The sequence below is a fragment of the Sceloporus undulatus genome, chromosome 6, assembly GCF_019175285.1.
Source record: "Sceloporus undulatus isolate JIND9_A2432 ecotype Alabama chromosome 6, SceUnd_v1.1, whole genome shotgun sequence".
Classification (NCBI taxonomy): Eukaryota; Metazoa; Chordata; class Lepidosauria; order Squamata; family Phrynosomatidae; genus Sceloporus; species Sceloporus undulatus.
In genome coordinates, this window is record NC_056527.1 from 111,122,031 (window position 1) to 111,137,974 (window position 15,944).

General features: G+C 44.3%; 2 protein-coding genes across 6 annotated transcripts in view; both read left to right on the top strand.

The window, feature by feature from the left end:
• Positions 1 to 225: 225 nt before the first annotated feature.
• On the top strand, positions 226 to 9,208 carry KLHL33 (kelch like family member 33). 2 transcript variants are annotated; one of them, XM_042476017.1, is made up of 5 exons: positions 226 to 284; positions 2,326 to 2,892; positions 3,340 to 4,288; positions 6,290 to 6,460; positions 7,779 to 9,208. In XM_042476017.1, the coding sequence occupies exons 2-5, from the start codon at positions 2,364 to 2,366 to the stop codon at positions 8,383 to 8,385; spliced, it is 2,256 nt and encodes a 751-aa protein (XP_042331951.1). In that variant the 5' UTR covers positions 226 to 284; positions 2,326 to 2,363; the 3' UTR covers positions 8,386 to 9,208. The 2 variants fall into 2 exon arrangements, with proteins under 2 accessions (XP_042331951.1, XP_042331952.1); XM_042476018.1 differs by lacking the exon at positions 6,290 to 6,460.
• Positions 9,209 to 11,156: 1,948 nt separating this feature from the next.
• TEP1 (telomerase associated protein 1) overlaps positions 11,157 to 15,944 on the top strand; it is a 55,911-nt gene continuing 51,123 nt past the window's right edge. For 2 of the 4 annotated variants that reach the window (XM_042476012.1, XM_042476015.1), the window contains exons 1-2: positions 11,182 to 11,233; positions 11,586 to 11,614. The gene's annotated coding sequence lies outside the window, so the exon portion shown is untranslated. Of the gene's footprint in view, positions 11,234 to 11,585; positions 11,615 to 15,944 lie in introns of all 4 variants that reach the window. The other 2 variants (XR_006104722.1, XM_042476014.1) reach the window with 2 other exon arrangements.

The following is a 15,944-nucleotide window of genomic DNA, read 5'->3' on the forward strand; positions in this document are numbered from 1 at the left end:
TCTGTAGCAGCCCATCTGAAAAATGGATTTCACATGAACTTCCCAGTCAGCACCTCTGAGAAGTAGACCATAATTATTTGGTTTTTCTGGAGTGGGTACTTCTGGCTTTGATTCTGCGCTCCTCTGCCTATCCTGTCCTTCTTTGATAACTTGGTCCTGCTGACTATAATTAACTTTACAAGCTGTTGCCTGGGCCATTGGCCAACATTCCCTAGCGGTCATGCACTTGCAGCTACGGCTATTGCACAGGCCCAAAAAAGTCCTAGACAGAGCAGGCCTCAAAGGTGAGAGGATTGGGATGGGGATCCCCAATAGGGTATGAAACAGCCGAGCTGCATTAGAAGATTCCTTAAAGGGTGGATCCACACGGGAGGGGGTTTTATTATATGGGATTTAAATGCCCATGATGCTTTGATCTGACATACATATAGATCATAGCTACATCCCTGCATAAAATGTATAACATATGCTCCGATGGCCTGTTAAAAGCCACACAGTGTGTAAACATATCCCACAAATAGAAGCCCAGGCTTCGTCATAGACTGAGTCATAAAGACACAAGAGTACTAATGTACAGTATACATTAGTCGCACAGCTATGCTTAAGGACATGGGTGGAGGAAATCATACCACAAATATCAAACATCTCTTTGAACAGGAGCAGGGAACTGCATAACATTTCAGATCGTGTTGGACTGCAGCTCCCAGCATTCCTCAACATTGCTGATGTGGGCTAGGGTTTCTGGGAGTTAGAATCCAATAGTATGTGGCTGGTGCCCTGATTCCCACCTGCCTCAGAATGTTACTGTCACTGTTGTTGTTGGGTGCTTTCAAGTCATTTCCAATTTATGGCGACCCTAGGGCACACCTATAATGGGATTTTCTTGGCAAAATTTGTTCAGATGGGGTTTGCCTTTGCCTTCATCTAAGGCCAAGAGATTGTGACTTGCTCAAGGTCACCCAGGGGGTTTCTATGGCTAAATGGGAATTTGAAACCCGGTCTCCAAAGTCATACTCTAACACTCAAACCACTGTACCTCACTGGCCATTCACAGTCGCTGCTACTCCCCTGTAAAGCAAGTTCTTGTATAGTTGCCATTCATCTCTTGATTTCAGTCGCAACCACACATTACACAAATGTAGCACACTTAACATTTGCTGCTTCAGAGACATACATAGATAGGCATCTATTGTGCATTATTTTTAAAAAGCAGGGATGGGAACATGTGAATCTCAGATGTTTTTAGAGTGCAACTCCCATCAGCCTTAGCCAGTATAGATAAAGGATGGTGAAGCTGCACTCCTACAAATCTAGAGGAGGAAATAGAGGAAACTCTTATAGCAGGAGCATGCAACTGCAGAGGGACTGGAAGTTATTACTTCCCTCCCCACACCTCATTTTGGCACTGTAGAAATTATATCATGTCAGTTCTGGTTGCCATTTTGAATTATTCCTTTGCTTTTGGGGAGGAGTTGTGAGGTTTGGGCTTACTCTGGGGTGTGTGTGATGTAAGCAAACCTACACACACACAGTCTTTTAATTAATTTTAATGTTTTTATCTTTGTACATTGTTTAATAGTTTTAAAGCATTTGTTTTAGTTTTTCTCTAGATTTTAATCCATATTGTTTTTAAATATGTGGTTAGCTGCTTTGATTCTCACTATTGAAAGAAAGGCAGGATGGTGGTGGTGATATGCCTGAAAACTGACATGGTAAAAAAATTACAACAACTTGCTTCACCAATGTGAAAAAGGGTATATGAGATTTTCAGGGTTGCCATAGGGGCTTCAATGACCACAACAATGGGGTTCAAGGGCAACATTCAGGCTAACTATGGTCACCCATTTTAAAGCAAAATGCCTCCTTCGCATAGTTGGAAGTCTGCTTTTGGTTGTGAAAAGTGGGTGGGGGGTATGTTAAACACTAGGAATGGGATTGCAATCAATTTATAAGCCTTTCAGGAGAAGGAGATCATTTTCTTTCGGCTAGTAAAAAGTGGCCCAAAGAGTCTGGATTGGTTGGAGTCTGCAAAAACATCCTTGGAGGCTGCATGTGGCCCTCAAAACTATATTTTGCCAAGCCCTGGGGTAGGGGATCTGCATTGATTATTTGTAGCTCGTTCTGGGCTTCTGCACACCTGACATCTTACATTTTTGGAACATTCCAACATTATTGTTGACAATGAGAAAGCAATCTGTTGGCATGAATATACAATCACTTTGCAACCAATTGCTCTGTGTTGTGCAGTGCTTTCGGTGGAGAGTGTGTTTCATGCATCTCAGTCTCCAGTCCTACCACATTCCTTCCTCTCTCTTTGTCTCCCAGTTGTCTTTTCCTACAGGTGATCTCCTTTTCAGGAGGCAATGTCATGCCCTGACAGTCCTCCAGAGGATGCTGCAGCTGAACAGCAGTGGAACCTGAGGAATGAGGGCCATGTGGAAGGTTTCTTTGCTGTGGCTTTGCAGCTGAGAGACCAGCACCATCTTGTGGACATGACTGTGTCCCTTGGCCTAAGGAACTATGAAGCCCATGGTCCCCTCCTTGCCGCTGTGAGCTCCATCTTCCGGCAGCGTTTAGAATGTGGGGAGCAAAGTGTGATGGAGCTGGATGGCGTGATCACACCACGGGGCTGGGAGGCCATTTTTAATTTTGCCTACACTGGGGAGTTACAGGCCACTCCTGAGGTTGCTGATGAGGTCTTAGATGCAGCTGAGGCACTGGGTGTCCCACGTGTGGCCGACATTTGCAAGACTGTATTGATTGGGACAGAAACAGAGGACAGGTTGAGCCCAGAAGAAGAGAAATGGGAGACACTACGGAGCCTGGAAGAGCTTTACAAAGAAGGCATCGGCTGGGACCTGGAGCTTAAAGCTGAGCAAGAAACCTTCCGAGGTGAACAAGGCTAAGGTGGAGCTCAAAATACAAAGAGAATGGGTTCTGTGCAGGGACAGTCCCTATTAATCCTTCATCCTATTTTTTTCCCCAGCTTCTTTTTAAATGTCCCAGTTTCTCTTGCCTCCTCTCACTTTCTCCCTTTGTCCTCAGATTATTTCAGTTGCTGCACACTGAGTTCAAAGTGCAAAAGTCAGTTAACTCAGCAAATGGGGGAGGTGGTGGTGGGAATCTTGCCCTTCCCAGTAGACCCAGGGCAAAAGCAAATTGCTGCAGCCTCTCCTAGCCTGTTCGTTCTTCCTTATTAATGACTTTTGCCATCTTGACCACCGTCTTTGGCCTCACATGTCCTGGCTTTCATCTGTTAAATGATGGTGGGTTTGGGTTTGGGTTGGGGGTCTGAGTGATGGGCATTGAATCACCTGATCTCATCTTCCCTTCTTCCAGTTCACCGTGTGGCCTTGGCTTGTGGCTGTGAGTTCTTCCATGGCATGTTCACCAGTGGCATGAGGGAATCTCGTCAGGGGGACGCTCCTCTCTGTACCCGCTTTACCTCAGCTGATCTGGGCATAGTCATCTCTTTTGCATACTCAGGAGTTTTGGTTGGTGGATGGGATCATCTCTTTGATGCTGCTCAAGCTGCTCTACAGTACCAGGTTTCAGGCATCTTGGAACTCTGCCTGGATTTCTTCCATCAAAAGCTGAGCCCTGAATCTAGTTTGGATGTCTTGTCTTTTGCTCGTGCCTTTGGCCTAGATGATCTGGAAAGCACTGCAGAGAACTTTGTATTGTGGAACTTTGCTCTTGTCATGGAAACGCCCAAATTTTTGGACCTTCCCGTCGACCAGCTGGTGTACTTCCTCAGTTCTGATGCCCTCTACATCCTCAATGAACTAGAAGCCTTTAAAGGAGCCGTCCGTTGGCTGGATGCAGACCGGGAAGGACGGATGGACCGTGCGGAGAGAGTCATGCGCTGCATTAGATTCCCTTTGATGTCCACTCGTGAGTTCAAGCAGGTGCGAGCAGAAGAGATGATGGCCTCTCCAGGTCGCTTCTACAACCTCATGGTTGAATCTTTAGCCAGCCTGCCACCAGGTCCCTCAAAGATGGAACAACTCCCTTGCCGGGTGAGGTATCCAGAGAAAGTGATTGTCATCAGTGGAGGAGACACTCTAGCCAAGAACATGGCCACTCGCAACCCCAGTGGGGATGTTTGGTTCTCCCACCGTTTCCTGAGTGGCATTGGATTGGTCAAGCAAGTTGAATGGCGGAGTCTTGGGGAGCTTCCAGAAGGGCCACGCTTCCGACATGCTGTGGCTGTCAAGGACAATATGATGTACATCTTTGGGGGGAAGCATTACTATGGTGTCAGGGACACCATGTGCTCAGTGTACAAGTAAGATGGGTATCTTACCATTTGAATTGTGGGAGGGGTGGAAACCCATTCTGTAGAGGCAGTAGCAAAGGATGCTAGAGATAAAACTGTTACTATCAGTTACAGGTTGAGTCTCTCTGATCCGGAATTCCAAATTTCAAAATATTCCAAAACCCAAAATTATCCACATGGGCCACTGCGATAGTTGACGCCTTTGCTTTCCGATGGTTCAGTGTACACAAACTTTGTTTCATGCACAAAATTATTTAAAAATATTATGTATAAAATTAGCTTCAGGCTATGTGTATAAGGTGTATGTGAAACATAAATGAATTTCATATTTAGACTTAGGCCCCACTTCCAAGATATCTCATATGCAAATACAGTGGGCCCTCCACATATGTTGGGGTTAGGGGTGAAGGACCCCTGTGAATATGGAAAAACCACAAATAAAAAAACCACTGTTCTTTTTATCTAAGAGAACACCTCTCTAGGAATCTCTAGGTCCTCCAGTGCAACTCTGTGGTCAACATCTGCCAGAGGCTGAGCTCAGAATCATGCCTTGAGAAGTGTTTTCTCTAGGAACTTCTAGGTTCTCCAGCACAACTCTAGGGTCAACGTCCAGTGGGAAAGCACTGGAGGACTAGAGAACATATTAATAAAACCCACAATCAAATCTGCAAAAGTCAACACCACAAACATGGAGGGCCAACTGGATTCTAAAATCGGAAAAAATCCAAAATCGAAAACACTTCTGGTCCCAAGCATTTCAAATAAGGGAGACTTCAACAAGCCTAGTAACTAAAAGTCCTGTCTGCAGGCAGTAATTTACTTGGAGATGATTACAATTGTTGTGTATGCTGGAAGGAGGCCACTGTTTAGGAAAGCCTCTCCCAAGGTTATGAGCAGTCAGAAACTGGAAAGGCCCAAAGGCACACCAAGCAAGTGTCAGACACAACATCTTGACACTCAGCAGTCAAGTCTAGCTGGAGCTGAGCTGAGCTCTGGAATTTATATAGGCCTCTTTGGCCATTCAGAAGACTGGGCTGGGAGGGACTGAGAAGCCTTGGGAGTATCCATTGCTTCTCATTCTTCTCACAAATGGACTCCCGGAACAGATCTAGTAGACCTTGCCTGCCCCGGTCTATTTCAGTGTCTCATATGCAAGTTATCAGCAATACAGTGACCTGATAGAGGCTGCATCTGCACTGCAAAATAATCCAGTTTGACACCACTTAAACTGCCCAATGCTATGAAATTCTGGGAATTGTAGTCTTCTGAAACATTTAGCCTCCTCTGTCAGAGAGCTCTGGTGCCAAAACAAACTACAGTTCCCAGAATTCCATAGCACTGAGCCATGGAAGTTCAAATGGTATTAAAATGGATTCTTTCTGTAGTGTGGATGCAGCCAGAATGACATACAGAGTGCCTTGCCCTTCTAGAATTCTATGACTATATCTATAAATATATCTATATCTATAAATCTGTCAATCATTAGAGGTTTACATTTGGATGGTCTAGAACAGGAGTGGGTAGCTGTGGGAGGCTGGGGAGAACTTTAGCCCACAAGGAGACCTCAACAAATGCAATTTTATTTGCTCCAAATGCCTCCAGACACCCTCTAGGAAATGTAGAAGTCATTTTTACCTTGTTTTAAGAAACTCTTGAGCTGTTTTAGGCAAAGTAGAAACCTTAGAGTCGAGTAGAGTAGCAAATGCCCTCCTGGCCCCAGCGGACATTTGAGGACAAAAAATAAAATAAAATAAAAAATCAAAATCCTAGGGGTGGGGAAGAGGCCACAAAAATGGCCCTGAGGTCCCCCATGGAACCACCTCTGGTCTAGAGGTTCATGAGCCATGAGCTGGTGGACCAGTTAAGCCTACTGAGAAGAATATAAAAGGATGGGAAAGGTAGCTTTCATACTGAGGGGTATTTTTATTTGATTTGGAAATGAGAACAGAGTTCTTGCCCCCCACGTGCCATCCAACTGATGCCATGTTCCTTGAACCTCCCCTGTCACAGGTTCGATCCTCTTTGCCAGCGTTGGGAGCAGTTGGCTGACATGACAAGCCGCCGGAGTTATTTCCCAGCTGTCTTCTTGGACGGTTTATTCTATGCGCTAGGAGGCAGCTCCAATGATGCCTATTGCCTGGATTCGGTGGAGTGCTATGAGCCCAAGACCAATGCTTGGAGGTGAGGGACTAGGGCTTTGTCAGAACTGGTTTGGACTACTAGCTCTGGGCACCACACTTTAGGAAGGATGTGTACAAATCGGAACCATTTCATAGGAAGTTAGTGAAGGTGGTCAGGGTAGGATGAAGGAACAGCAGTTGTTTAACCAGGAGGGGAGCGGAATGAAGGAGAGAAAAGGATGATGGCAATGTTAAATCCTTGGAGGATTGTCATAAACAAGAGAGTCAAGACTAAAATGTCCCAGAAGGCAAGATGAGAACTACAACAGGCCCTCAACGTTTGCTGGGGTTAGGAGTGGAGCACCCCCATGAAAATGGAAAATCCGCAAATAAAAAAACACAAAACACCTGAAAGAACACCTTTCTAGGAATCTCTAAGTCTTCCAGCACAATTCTGTGATGAACTGCTGTCCTGGAGGCCCTGCAAATGCCTAGAGAAGTGTTCTCTTTAGGAATATCTAGGTCTTCCAGTGTGACTTCTTCTGACAGACTTTGACCATAGAATCATTTTTGCAGAGGTTCCTAGAGAGAACATATTAATCAAAGCCATGAATAATCAAATCTACAAAGGTCCAAGCCACAAATATGGAGGGATAACTGTATGGGCTTACATTACAGGATTTTGGTTGAATATCAGGAGAAATAAATAAATAAATAAAAATGTCTTGAAACAAAGTACAGTTGGCCCTCAGTATCCGCGGACTTGCCATCCATGGATTCAAGCATTGGTGGATGACAAGCTCGCATTGTCACCAGTGGTGTTGTGCGTACATGGCTGCTCTACCATTTGGGACAGCCCCCATTGTCCTATAATAGCATGGCCATGCAGCTGCACTGCCATTAAGTTCCATTGTTCCCAATGGTAGTGTGGCAGCATGCACCCATCCCCACGGGATGAGAGTCCTTAATGGCAGTGCAGCTGCGTGCACGCATCACCGTTGGAAACAACGTGGGCTTGAGCATCCACAGATTTTGGTTTCTGCAGGGGGTCCAGAACAGAACCCCTGCGGATACCGAGGGCCAACTGTATGGTTTAACAATTGAACCAGTTGTTTTGGGAGGGGGCTTTTCCACACTAAAGGTCTTCTGGCACAAGCTGGACCAGTGTAGGCAAAGTGCAGCCTGTAGGCCACATGTGATCCTTGGGACCTGCTCAAATCACCCAGATTATGATCTTGTATGTGGAGTTGGTGGGGTGATTACATACAGTCTAAAAGGGGAGTATGTTTTTGAACCTCTGTTTATGTTCCTCATCAACTTCTGTTTTTTCTGCATCTCTCCAAGTTCTCCCCATCTTCTTCTTTCCTCTTTCACTCCAGGCCATGTGAACCTCTGCCTGCTTCGCTCTGTGGTCATGCAGCTTGCGTCCTAGACGGCTCCATCTATGTCTCAGGGGGTAGTGATGGCTCGTGCCGTTGCCACTCCACCCTGCTCCAGTATCGCCCAGGTGCACCTCCCATCTTACTAGCCGCCATGAGGGAGGAACGGGCAGGACATGCTATGGAAGTGCTGGATGGGAAGCTATATGTGGCAGGTGGCTTGCATTGGCGGGATGGCCATGGGGGTTATGCTGATCAACTGGCCTGTGAAGCATACAACCCCAGCCTTGATGTATGGGTAGCCCTTAGTCCTCTGCCTCAGGCACATGTCATTGCTGCCTCCGCTGTCCTTCAAGGGGAGCTCTACATCTTGGGGGGCTACAGCCACAACACCTATCGCGATAGTCACCTGATTCACTGCTATAACCCCACTCACAACCGTTGGGTCAATGTTGGGACACTGCCCAAGGCTTATGCTGACCTCAGGGCCTGCATTTTAGAAGTCCCCGCTACCTTGAGGGGAAAACAGGCTTCACCTTTAGATGCCCCCAGCTTGGAAATCCCTGTGGATCCTTCTACAGAGTCTCCACTTCCACACACTGACTAAACTTCTCCAGCTTTACCACACTCTAGGTATGTGTCCCTTTATAAATATCTTGATGCCTTGAACCTCAGATCTCAGAAGTCCCAGCTGTGGTGGCTAACAGTAAGGGATTTGGAAAGCTGTTGTCCAATACATCTGGAGTTTGATGGTTCCCCCACCCTTCTGTAATAGAAGTAAAATTCCACATCCCCCAAAATTTCACAGATGAAAATAGGGACACATGGACAAGCACCATCAGAGAGTGGTCATGATGGCAGAAGGTTAGTAATGAACAACACACAAGCTAGGAAAGGCTGCAGCAGTTTGATTTTGCCTGAGCCTACTGGGAAGGCCAAAATTCCTACCCTCCTTCTTGCCTCTCTTTCCTCCTGAGTTAACTGAGGGCAACCCCCTTTTAGCACTTTAAACTCAGTTTGCAGCAATGGAAGCAAGCTGAAAACAAAGAGGGAGGAGGTGAGAGGAACTGGGACATTTTAAAAGCAGCTGAAAAAGTGGGAGGACAGTGGAATAATTGGGACTGTCCTTGCCAAACTGAGACAGTTGGAAATTTCCTTTTTCCTGTTCACTGCAATTTAATTTCCAGACAGATTTTTCCCCCTCACTTGGTAGATGTAGTATTTATTCTTTCAACTGCATGCTCTGGACAACTGTGGCTGAAGCTTGAGGTATTAAGTTTAAGGATATACCAGGGCCAGCCCTGAGTGAGAGCAGAAATCAAATGGCCACATTCCCTGAACATCTGCATTTACACTGCTCTAGATTTCATGTATTTATTTATATGCTTTATTTATTTATTTAATATGCTAATAAAAGAGTAGTTGTTTGTTTCTTGACATCTTTCTATCTCTGCCGCAGACCCAAGAGCATGACAGCTGATATTTGGTAAGCAAAGGATACTAGAAGTGAGCACCTTGGGGATATTTGGTTTTTAAAATAGATAAATTAAAGTTGATTTTAATCTGTCTGTAGCCTGCAGTGCCATCTTCAACCACTAGATGGCAATGCTTCCCAAACCAGCGACAAGGAAGCTGGAGTCAGATCTCATATGTTCTTTTCTCCAAAAAGCCTTGAGGCAGATCCACGTGGGACTGAGATACGGAAAAGAAACCAATGTGCTGTGCATAAATGTTGCTTCCTTGCATGGGTGGATGTAGAAGGAGAAAGGGCACTTGGGTGGAGGAAAAAGAGCCCAGGGACAGAAAAAATGCTGGGGTTGAGAGGGCAGGAGTACCATCTGGGTCAGTGAATGGATGTGGGTAGAAAGACGACCAACACTGTAGAACTAATACAAGTTGACACAGCTTTAACTACCCTGGCTCCATCTTTCAGAATCCTGAGATGTGTAGTTTTGTGAGGCATCAACACTATTAGACAGAGAAAGCTAAAGTCCTTGTAAAACTACAAATCCCAGGATTCCATAGGGTGGAGCTATGGCCCTTAAGTGTAGTGTCAAACTGCATTATTGCTACACTGTAGTTGTACCTGACTTGCTAAGAAAACCCCGTCATAGTTTTGCCTTAGCCTGAACTCTCCCTGGAAGCCAAGATGATCGAATCGAGACTGTCATACTTTTTTGGCCATGACATTACATTTCCTTGACTTTGAAAATCTCCCATGGCCAAAAAAAGGGGGAGGCGCCAGCCTGCAGATAGCCTTCCCTACCATCTGAACTAAGATCAGAAACAGAAAATGCAGGCTTAGGACTAAAATCTTCCATTTCTTTCTCCTGTTTGCCTGATGAAGAAGCCAGTGTGACTTCGAAAGCTTGCAACATGTAATTGTGCATTTTGGTTGGCCCCATAAAGGCATCATTGTTTTGGATGTTATTGGATTCGCATGCCAAATGGTTTTGCTGCAGATTAATTTAAAGCCAGAATTTTAACCAGGGAGACCAGGAGCCGTTTGGAAAGGAAACATAAGTTTATTTTTGCTGCAGCATCCCCAGAGGAAAACACTTCCAAATTCTGGGGGCCCAATTCCAAAGTGAACCAAGCTTTTTATAGTTCTTAGAAAACCCCACAAATCACATTTCATTGGTTACATATAAAATAAACATATCCACCCCATTACATTTCATTGGATGTTCAAATAGTATACCTAACATACATCTCTATCCCTCGTGGGGTCTCCACTGATCAAACTGTTATCTGTATGTTTTGTTTCACTGTCTCTAATCTGTCTTTGCAGGACTTCCTTTATTTGGGCTAGCATCTTGAATTAGGAGCCATTTCCAAATTTCTCTGAAGATGCCAGCCACAGATGCTGGAGAAACGTCAGGAATAAACTCTTCTAGAACATGGCCACAGAGCCCGAAAAACCCACAACAAACCATTTCCAAATTGTTTTCCATTCCAGAACAGAGGATTTGACATGACCTGAATCCCATCATTCCTGGCAACCTTTGCTCTCAATACATTTCGGTACCATCATTTTCAACTCCTGAGCATAAGTAAAATTCCAATGCAAAACTACGCTCTGCAGTTTGACTGGATCAGGGAGGGCTGGGGCCTGAGAAGAGAAGTGGAGGCTAGAAGGTCTTGGAGATGTCTCATCCACAGGGTCACCATGAGCTGGGACCAACTCCAGGGCAGTGAACACACACACACACACACACCATATACACAAAGTGTTTTAATGCTGCAGTGTGGACACCCCCAGCCCTCTTCATGGCCAGGCATCCTCAGAGGTGGTTTGGTCAGTTCAGGGTTAAAAAGGATCCCTCTGCTTGCCAGCATTCTTGATCTCTGGCCCAGAAGATCCGCCTCTTGGCTCAGAGTCCTGGAGGGAGGACACAAGGAGGTCTCTTCCGCCTCTGAGAGCTGCTTTGCAAGGGAGAGCTTGGCATCATCAGGTAGACCGGGTCCCTCACTTCCAAGTCACTTAAGCTCCAGGGAAAACCAGGGTGTCCTCCATACCCACTTTCTGCCCAGGAGGAGACTCAACATGCCCTCCCTTTTTCAGCATGAAAACTGAAGCATTGATTGGGGAGCCTTTCTGGGTCTTGCCTTGCATTTTGCTGGCACTTTAGGGTGCTTGTTCTCCTTTGGAGCGAGGACATCTAATCCCCATAAGCCAGGCTTCTTTTTGTGGCAGAGCGGAAAAGGGAGTGGCATCCTGGGTGGCATCAGGAAGCCCTGATCGTTTTTCTTTTTAAAAGCAACAAAATGCAACAAGGAAATAGATTTGTTTCTTTTTGTTTCCTGGAGAGAAGCAATCGCTTCCTGGTTGGGAGGTGTGTTGTGTGTTGTGTATGTGAGAGAGAGAGAGGGAGGGAGAGAGAGAGAGCTGTATCTGCACTAGGCACTTGCACTGTTTTCATACCGCTTTAATTCTCCTGGCTTTCCATTTGCAGATTGCTGGAGTTTGGCAGCTGCTTGAACTTGTCAAGGAGCTCTAACGCAGCATAGTTCCCAGGGGCAGGGAAGAGAAGGTCCTCCCTGGACTACAAATCCCAGGATTTCATAGGATGGAGCCAGGGCAGTGGGATCAAAGTGCTATAATTGTACAGTGTGGATTCACACACGCAGAGAGAGATTAAAATCAATTTAAATGGGTAAGGAAGGGGAAAGCATGGTGTAGTGGTTTGAATGCTGGGCTATGACTCTGGAGGCAGGGTTCATTCAGTTCCTCACTCCAGCATAAAAACCCAGCTTTGGGCAAGTCACACTCTCTCAGCCTCAGAGGGAGGCGATGGCAACCCCCATCTGAAGAAACTTGCAAAGAAAACCCTATGATCAGTTTGGTTCGCCTTAGGGTCAGCATAAGTCAAAAAATGACTTGGAGGCACCACAATAACAACAGGGAAAAGAGTACAATGCACCATGTTGTCCCATGATATGTTCAAAGTACTACAATAGCCTCAGTGAAGTCCATGTATTGGGAGAAAGGCGGAATATATTAAAATGATAATAATAATAATAATAATTTTTCATTGGTTTTTTGGGCTCTGTGGCCACGTTCTAGAAGAGTTTATTCCTGACATTTTGCCAGCATCTGTGGCGGGCGTCTTCAGAAAATAAACTCTTCTAGAACATGGCCACATAGCCCCACAAAACCAATGAAAAACTATGGATGCTGCCCATGAAATCCTTCAACTTCACAACAACAACAACAATAGTAATAATAATTTCGGTTCCCAAATAGCTCAGTCCCTTAGGAGTTTATCACACTGGGGCTAATTTCGGCATTAAAGAGAGATTAAAGTGCATTTCAAGCATCCCTCAAATGAAGCGGAAATGGCGAGTAATTGTGCAAATGACTATCACACGCAATTGCGCAAATAAAGTGATATCAGAAATGCCTTGTCGCTGAAATCCTGAAAGTAAAAAGATGTGCATTAATGCTTCTTTGTGACCACTTTAATGGCAGGTTTTGTGCAACGTTGTGTGAAATTGTTTCGCATAATTATGCGATTTTTCATGGATAGTCACAGGATAAACTCCCGATCCCCTTCGTGAAGTCCCTGTATTGGGAGAAAGGCGAGATATAAGATAATAATAATAATAATAATAATAATAATAATAATAATAATAATAATAATAATTTCAGTTTCCAAATACCTCAGTCCCTTAGTCATTTTGGTTCAGTACTAAGCCAGGAAAGCAAGCATTTCATCTCTGCTGTTATCTCTGCCAGCTTTTCCTCTTGGCACTCCATTTTTGTTCTTCATATGCAAGGAGGTGCCAGGGATGGCTCAGATTTGGATTGCAAGCCAGCCGCAACAAGAAGCAAACACAATCCAGCCTGGCTTGCCCTTTTGCCTTTAAGAGTGGCTTCTGTTGCTCTTCTTGAATTGTTGCTGTTGTTGTGTGCCTTCAAGTCATTTCTGACTTATGGATACCCTAAGTTCCCCCTCCCCCCGCCAACTTTCTTCAAAGGGGTTTGCCATTGCCATCCTCTGCAGCTGAGAGAGTGTGACTTGCTCAAGGTCACCCAGTGGGCTTACAGAATCATATTCCAATGCTCAAACCACTTCACCACATGGACCATACTAATTGAAAGGTCTCAGGTGTGGAGAGAATGAGCATTAGAGCAGGTAATTGGTAACACCAGTGGTTCTCAAGCTTTGCTCTTCCAGGTGTTTTGGATTTCAACTCCCAGATCCCTGGATATCAGCCAAGCTGCCTGGGTCTTTTGCCAGCTAAACTCCAAAACATCTGGAGGACCAAGAGTTAGCATGTTGGTTGAGATTCAGATTGATGTATTCCTTGAGCCACCAAACAGTGATACCTTTATTGGTCAACCAAAATGCACAATATACTTGTTGCAAGCTTCATTATTTGAATTTGTTGTTAGCTGCCTTTGATTCTTACTTTTTAAAATTCTTTCCATAAATTATTTTAATACTATATAGTATTTTTGTATGTTTTTAATTGTACATTGGGCCCTTGGTATCCGCCGGGATTCAGTTCCAGGACCTCCTGTGGATACCAAAATCCATGGATGCTCATGTCCCATTAAATACATAGTAAAATGGGGTCCCTTATATAAAATGGTAAAAACACAGTTTGCTTTTGGAATGTATATATTTTACAAATATTTTCAAGCTGCGGGTGCTTGAATCGGTGTGTAAAACAATCCATGGATACCGAGGGCCAACTGTATTGCTTTTTAGTTTGTGAACCGTTTTGTGTCTCAATTGTGGAGGAAAGTAGTATATAAATAACAACAATAATAATAGAGATGTTAATAAGGAGGCTTGAGGAAGACTGCGAACTTGACAACATTGTGCAAATCTATGTTATCCAGGAGACCTTTGGACACGAAGAGGAACACTGTACTTCTAGATATGGACTCAGGCCGCAGGGCGGGGTTCTCTATGGGCCCATCTTCTCAGGAATATTTCAGACCTGTACCTTGAAGGTTCAGCTATCATTTTAAAAGATTGGCATCTCTGTTTTTTTAAAACATATTAAGGAGCTACACAGGGAATACAATGTAGATAATATTTTGAAGTAAATATTTGGAACAACAATAGCTTGGAATTTACTTACTTCTAAGTAAATCTACCTAGGAGTAAATAGACTCCCAGCTATTGAGGTTCCAAATATTTACTACCTAGAGAAACAATGTGGTGTAGTGGTTTGAATGTTGGACTACGACTCTGGAGACCAGGGTTTGAATCGGTTCAGTCGTGAAAACCCACTGGGTGATTTTAAGCAAGTCACTCTCTCTCAGCCTCAGGGAAAGGCAATGGCAAACCTCCTCTGAATAATTCTTGCCAAGAAACCCACAGGATATTGTCACCTTAGGTTCGCCATAAGTCAGAAACAGTGTGAAGGTATGCAACAGAAACACCAAACCTACCTACGATTCTCTTGTGAGGCTGTCCTCTTTTTATTGCATCCTCTCTAGCTAAAAGTCTCTGGATGTGTAGATTTTTCTAAAATTTGTCAAGGATTGTATAAACCTAAGAGAGATTTGTTCAGGGTAAAAATGCCAGAGTTGGATACCAGGACATAATTCATAAAAATGCAAATATATATATATATATATATATATATATATATATATATATATTAAATTTTTATATTTTTATAAATATTTTAGATTTTTAGATATTGACATGGACTGGTCGTTAAATGTGCTGTTTTATTGTTTTTAGTTCATCTGTAGATAACTGTGGTTACTGGGAGGCCTAAAATGTAATTTTAAAAAAGATGGAAATTATTTGAATTTCTGTAATTGAACTTGGATGCAGCTTTGCAAATAGCTGCTTCTTTGTGCAGCACAATATTTGTATGTGTTTGCTTTCAAGTTGTTTCCGACTTATGGCGACTGTAGTCAAGGGTCCGTTTAGGGGGAATTTTATTATTGTTGTTATTAGCTCAAATATTGCAAGAGGGGGCCGGCTATGACAGCCTGACGAAATCACCCTCCCGATTTTTATACCAAGAGACCAGGGTATCCCAATAAATAGAGTTGAGACAGACTTTAATAACTAGATGTCTAATTTATTGAAATAGGGGAAACACATTCGCTGCGCATACAATCACTCTCACACACAAGACTCAGGAAAATCAGGGTTGGAGTTTGGAAAAGATTTCAGGCTTTCTAATGGTGATACGTACCAGAATGTAGACTTCTTCCGGGAAGCGAATGGGATGTGGGATTGTGGGGGGCATGTCTGCTCCGCAACCAGGATTGAGCAGAAGTGCTGGCTACCAAAACAGAGGTCTGACTGACGTGGAGTAAGTAGACCCTTAGAAATGGCGCGCTGATCGGGACTTTTTATAGGCGAAATCTCGCCAGAGGCAAAGAGATTTACTGGCCAAAACAAAGGTGTTTAATTACTTTCTTTTCACCTGGATGTCCCTGTCTGATTGTCTTAGTGGTCTTAAGCTGCTCAGACAACAGACTCAAGGAGGGGGCGAGAGCCTCAGGAAAAGCAAACATTTACTCTTCCTGGCTTATGATAATCCTCTTATGCGACTCCCTAGATATGATGATGTAGGTGCCCTCCAGGGGTGGCGTACATGTCTCCTCGCTTCACTGGTAATGGTGGACAGACTTGTTAGGGTCTATCCAGGGGTCATCTAAGGGTTATCATTTATACCAAAATT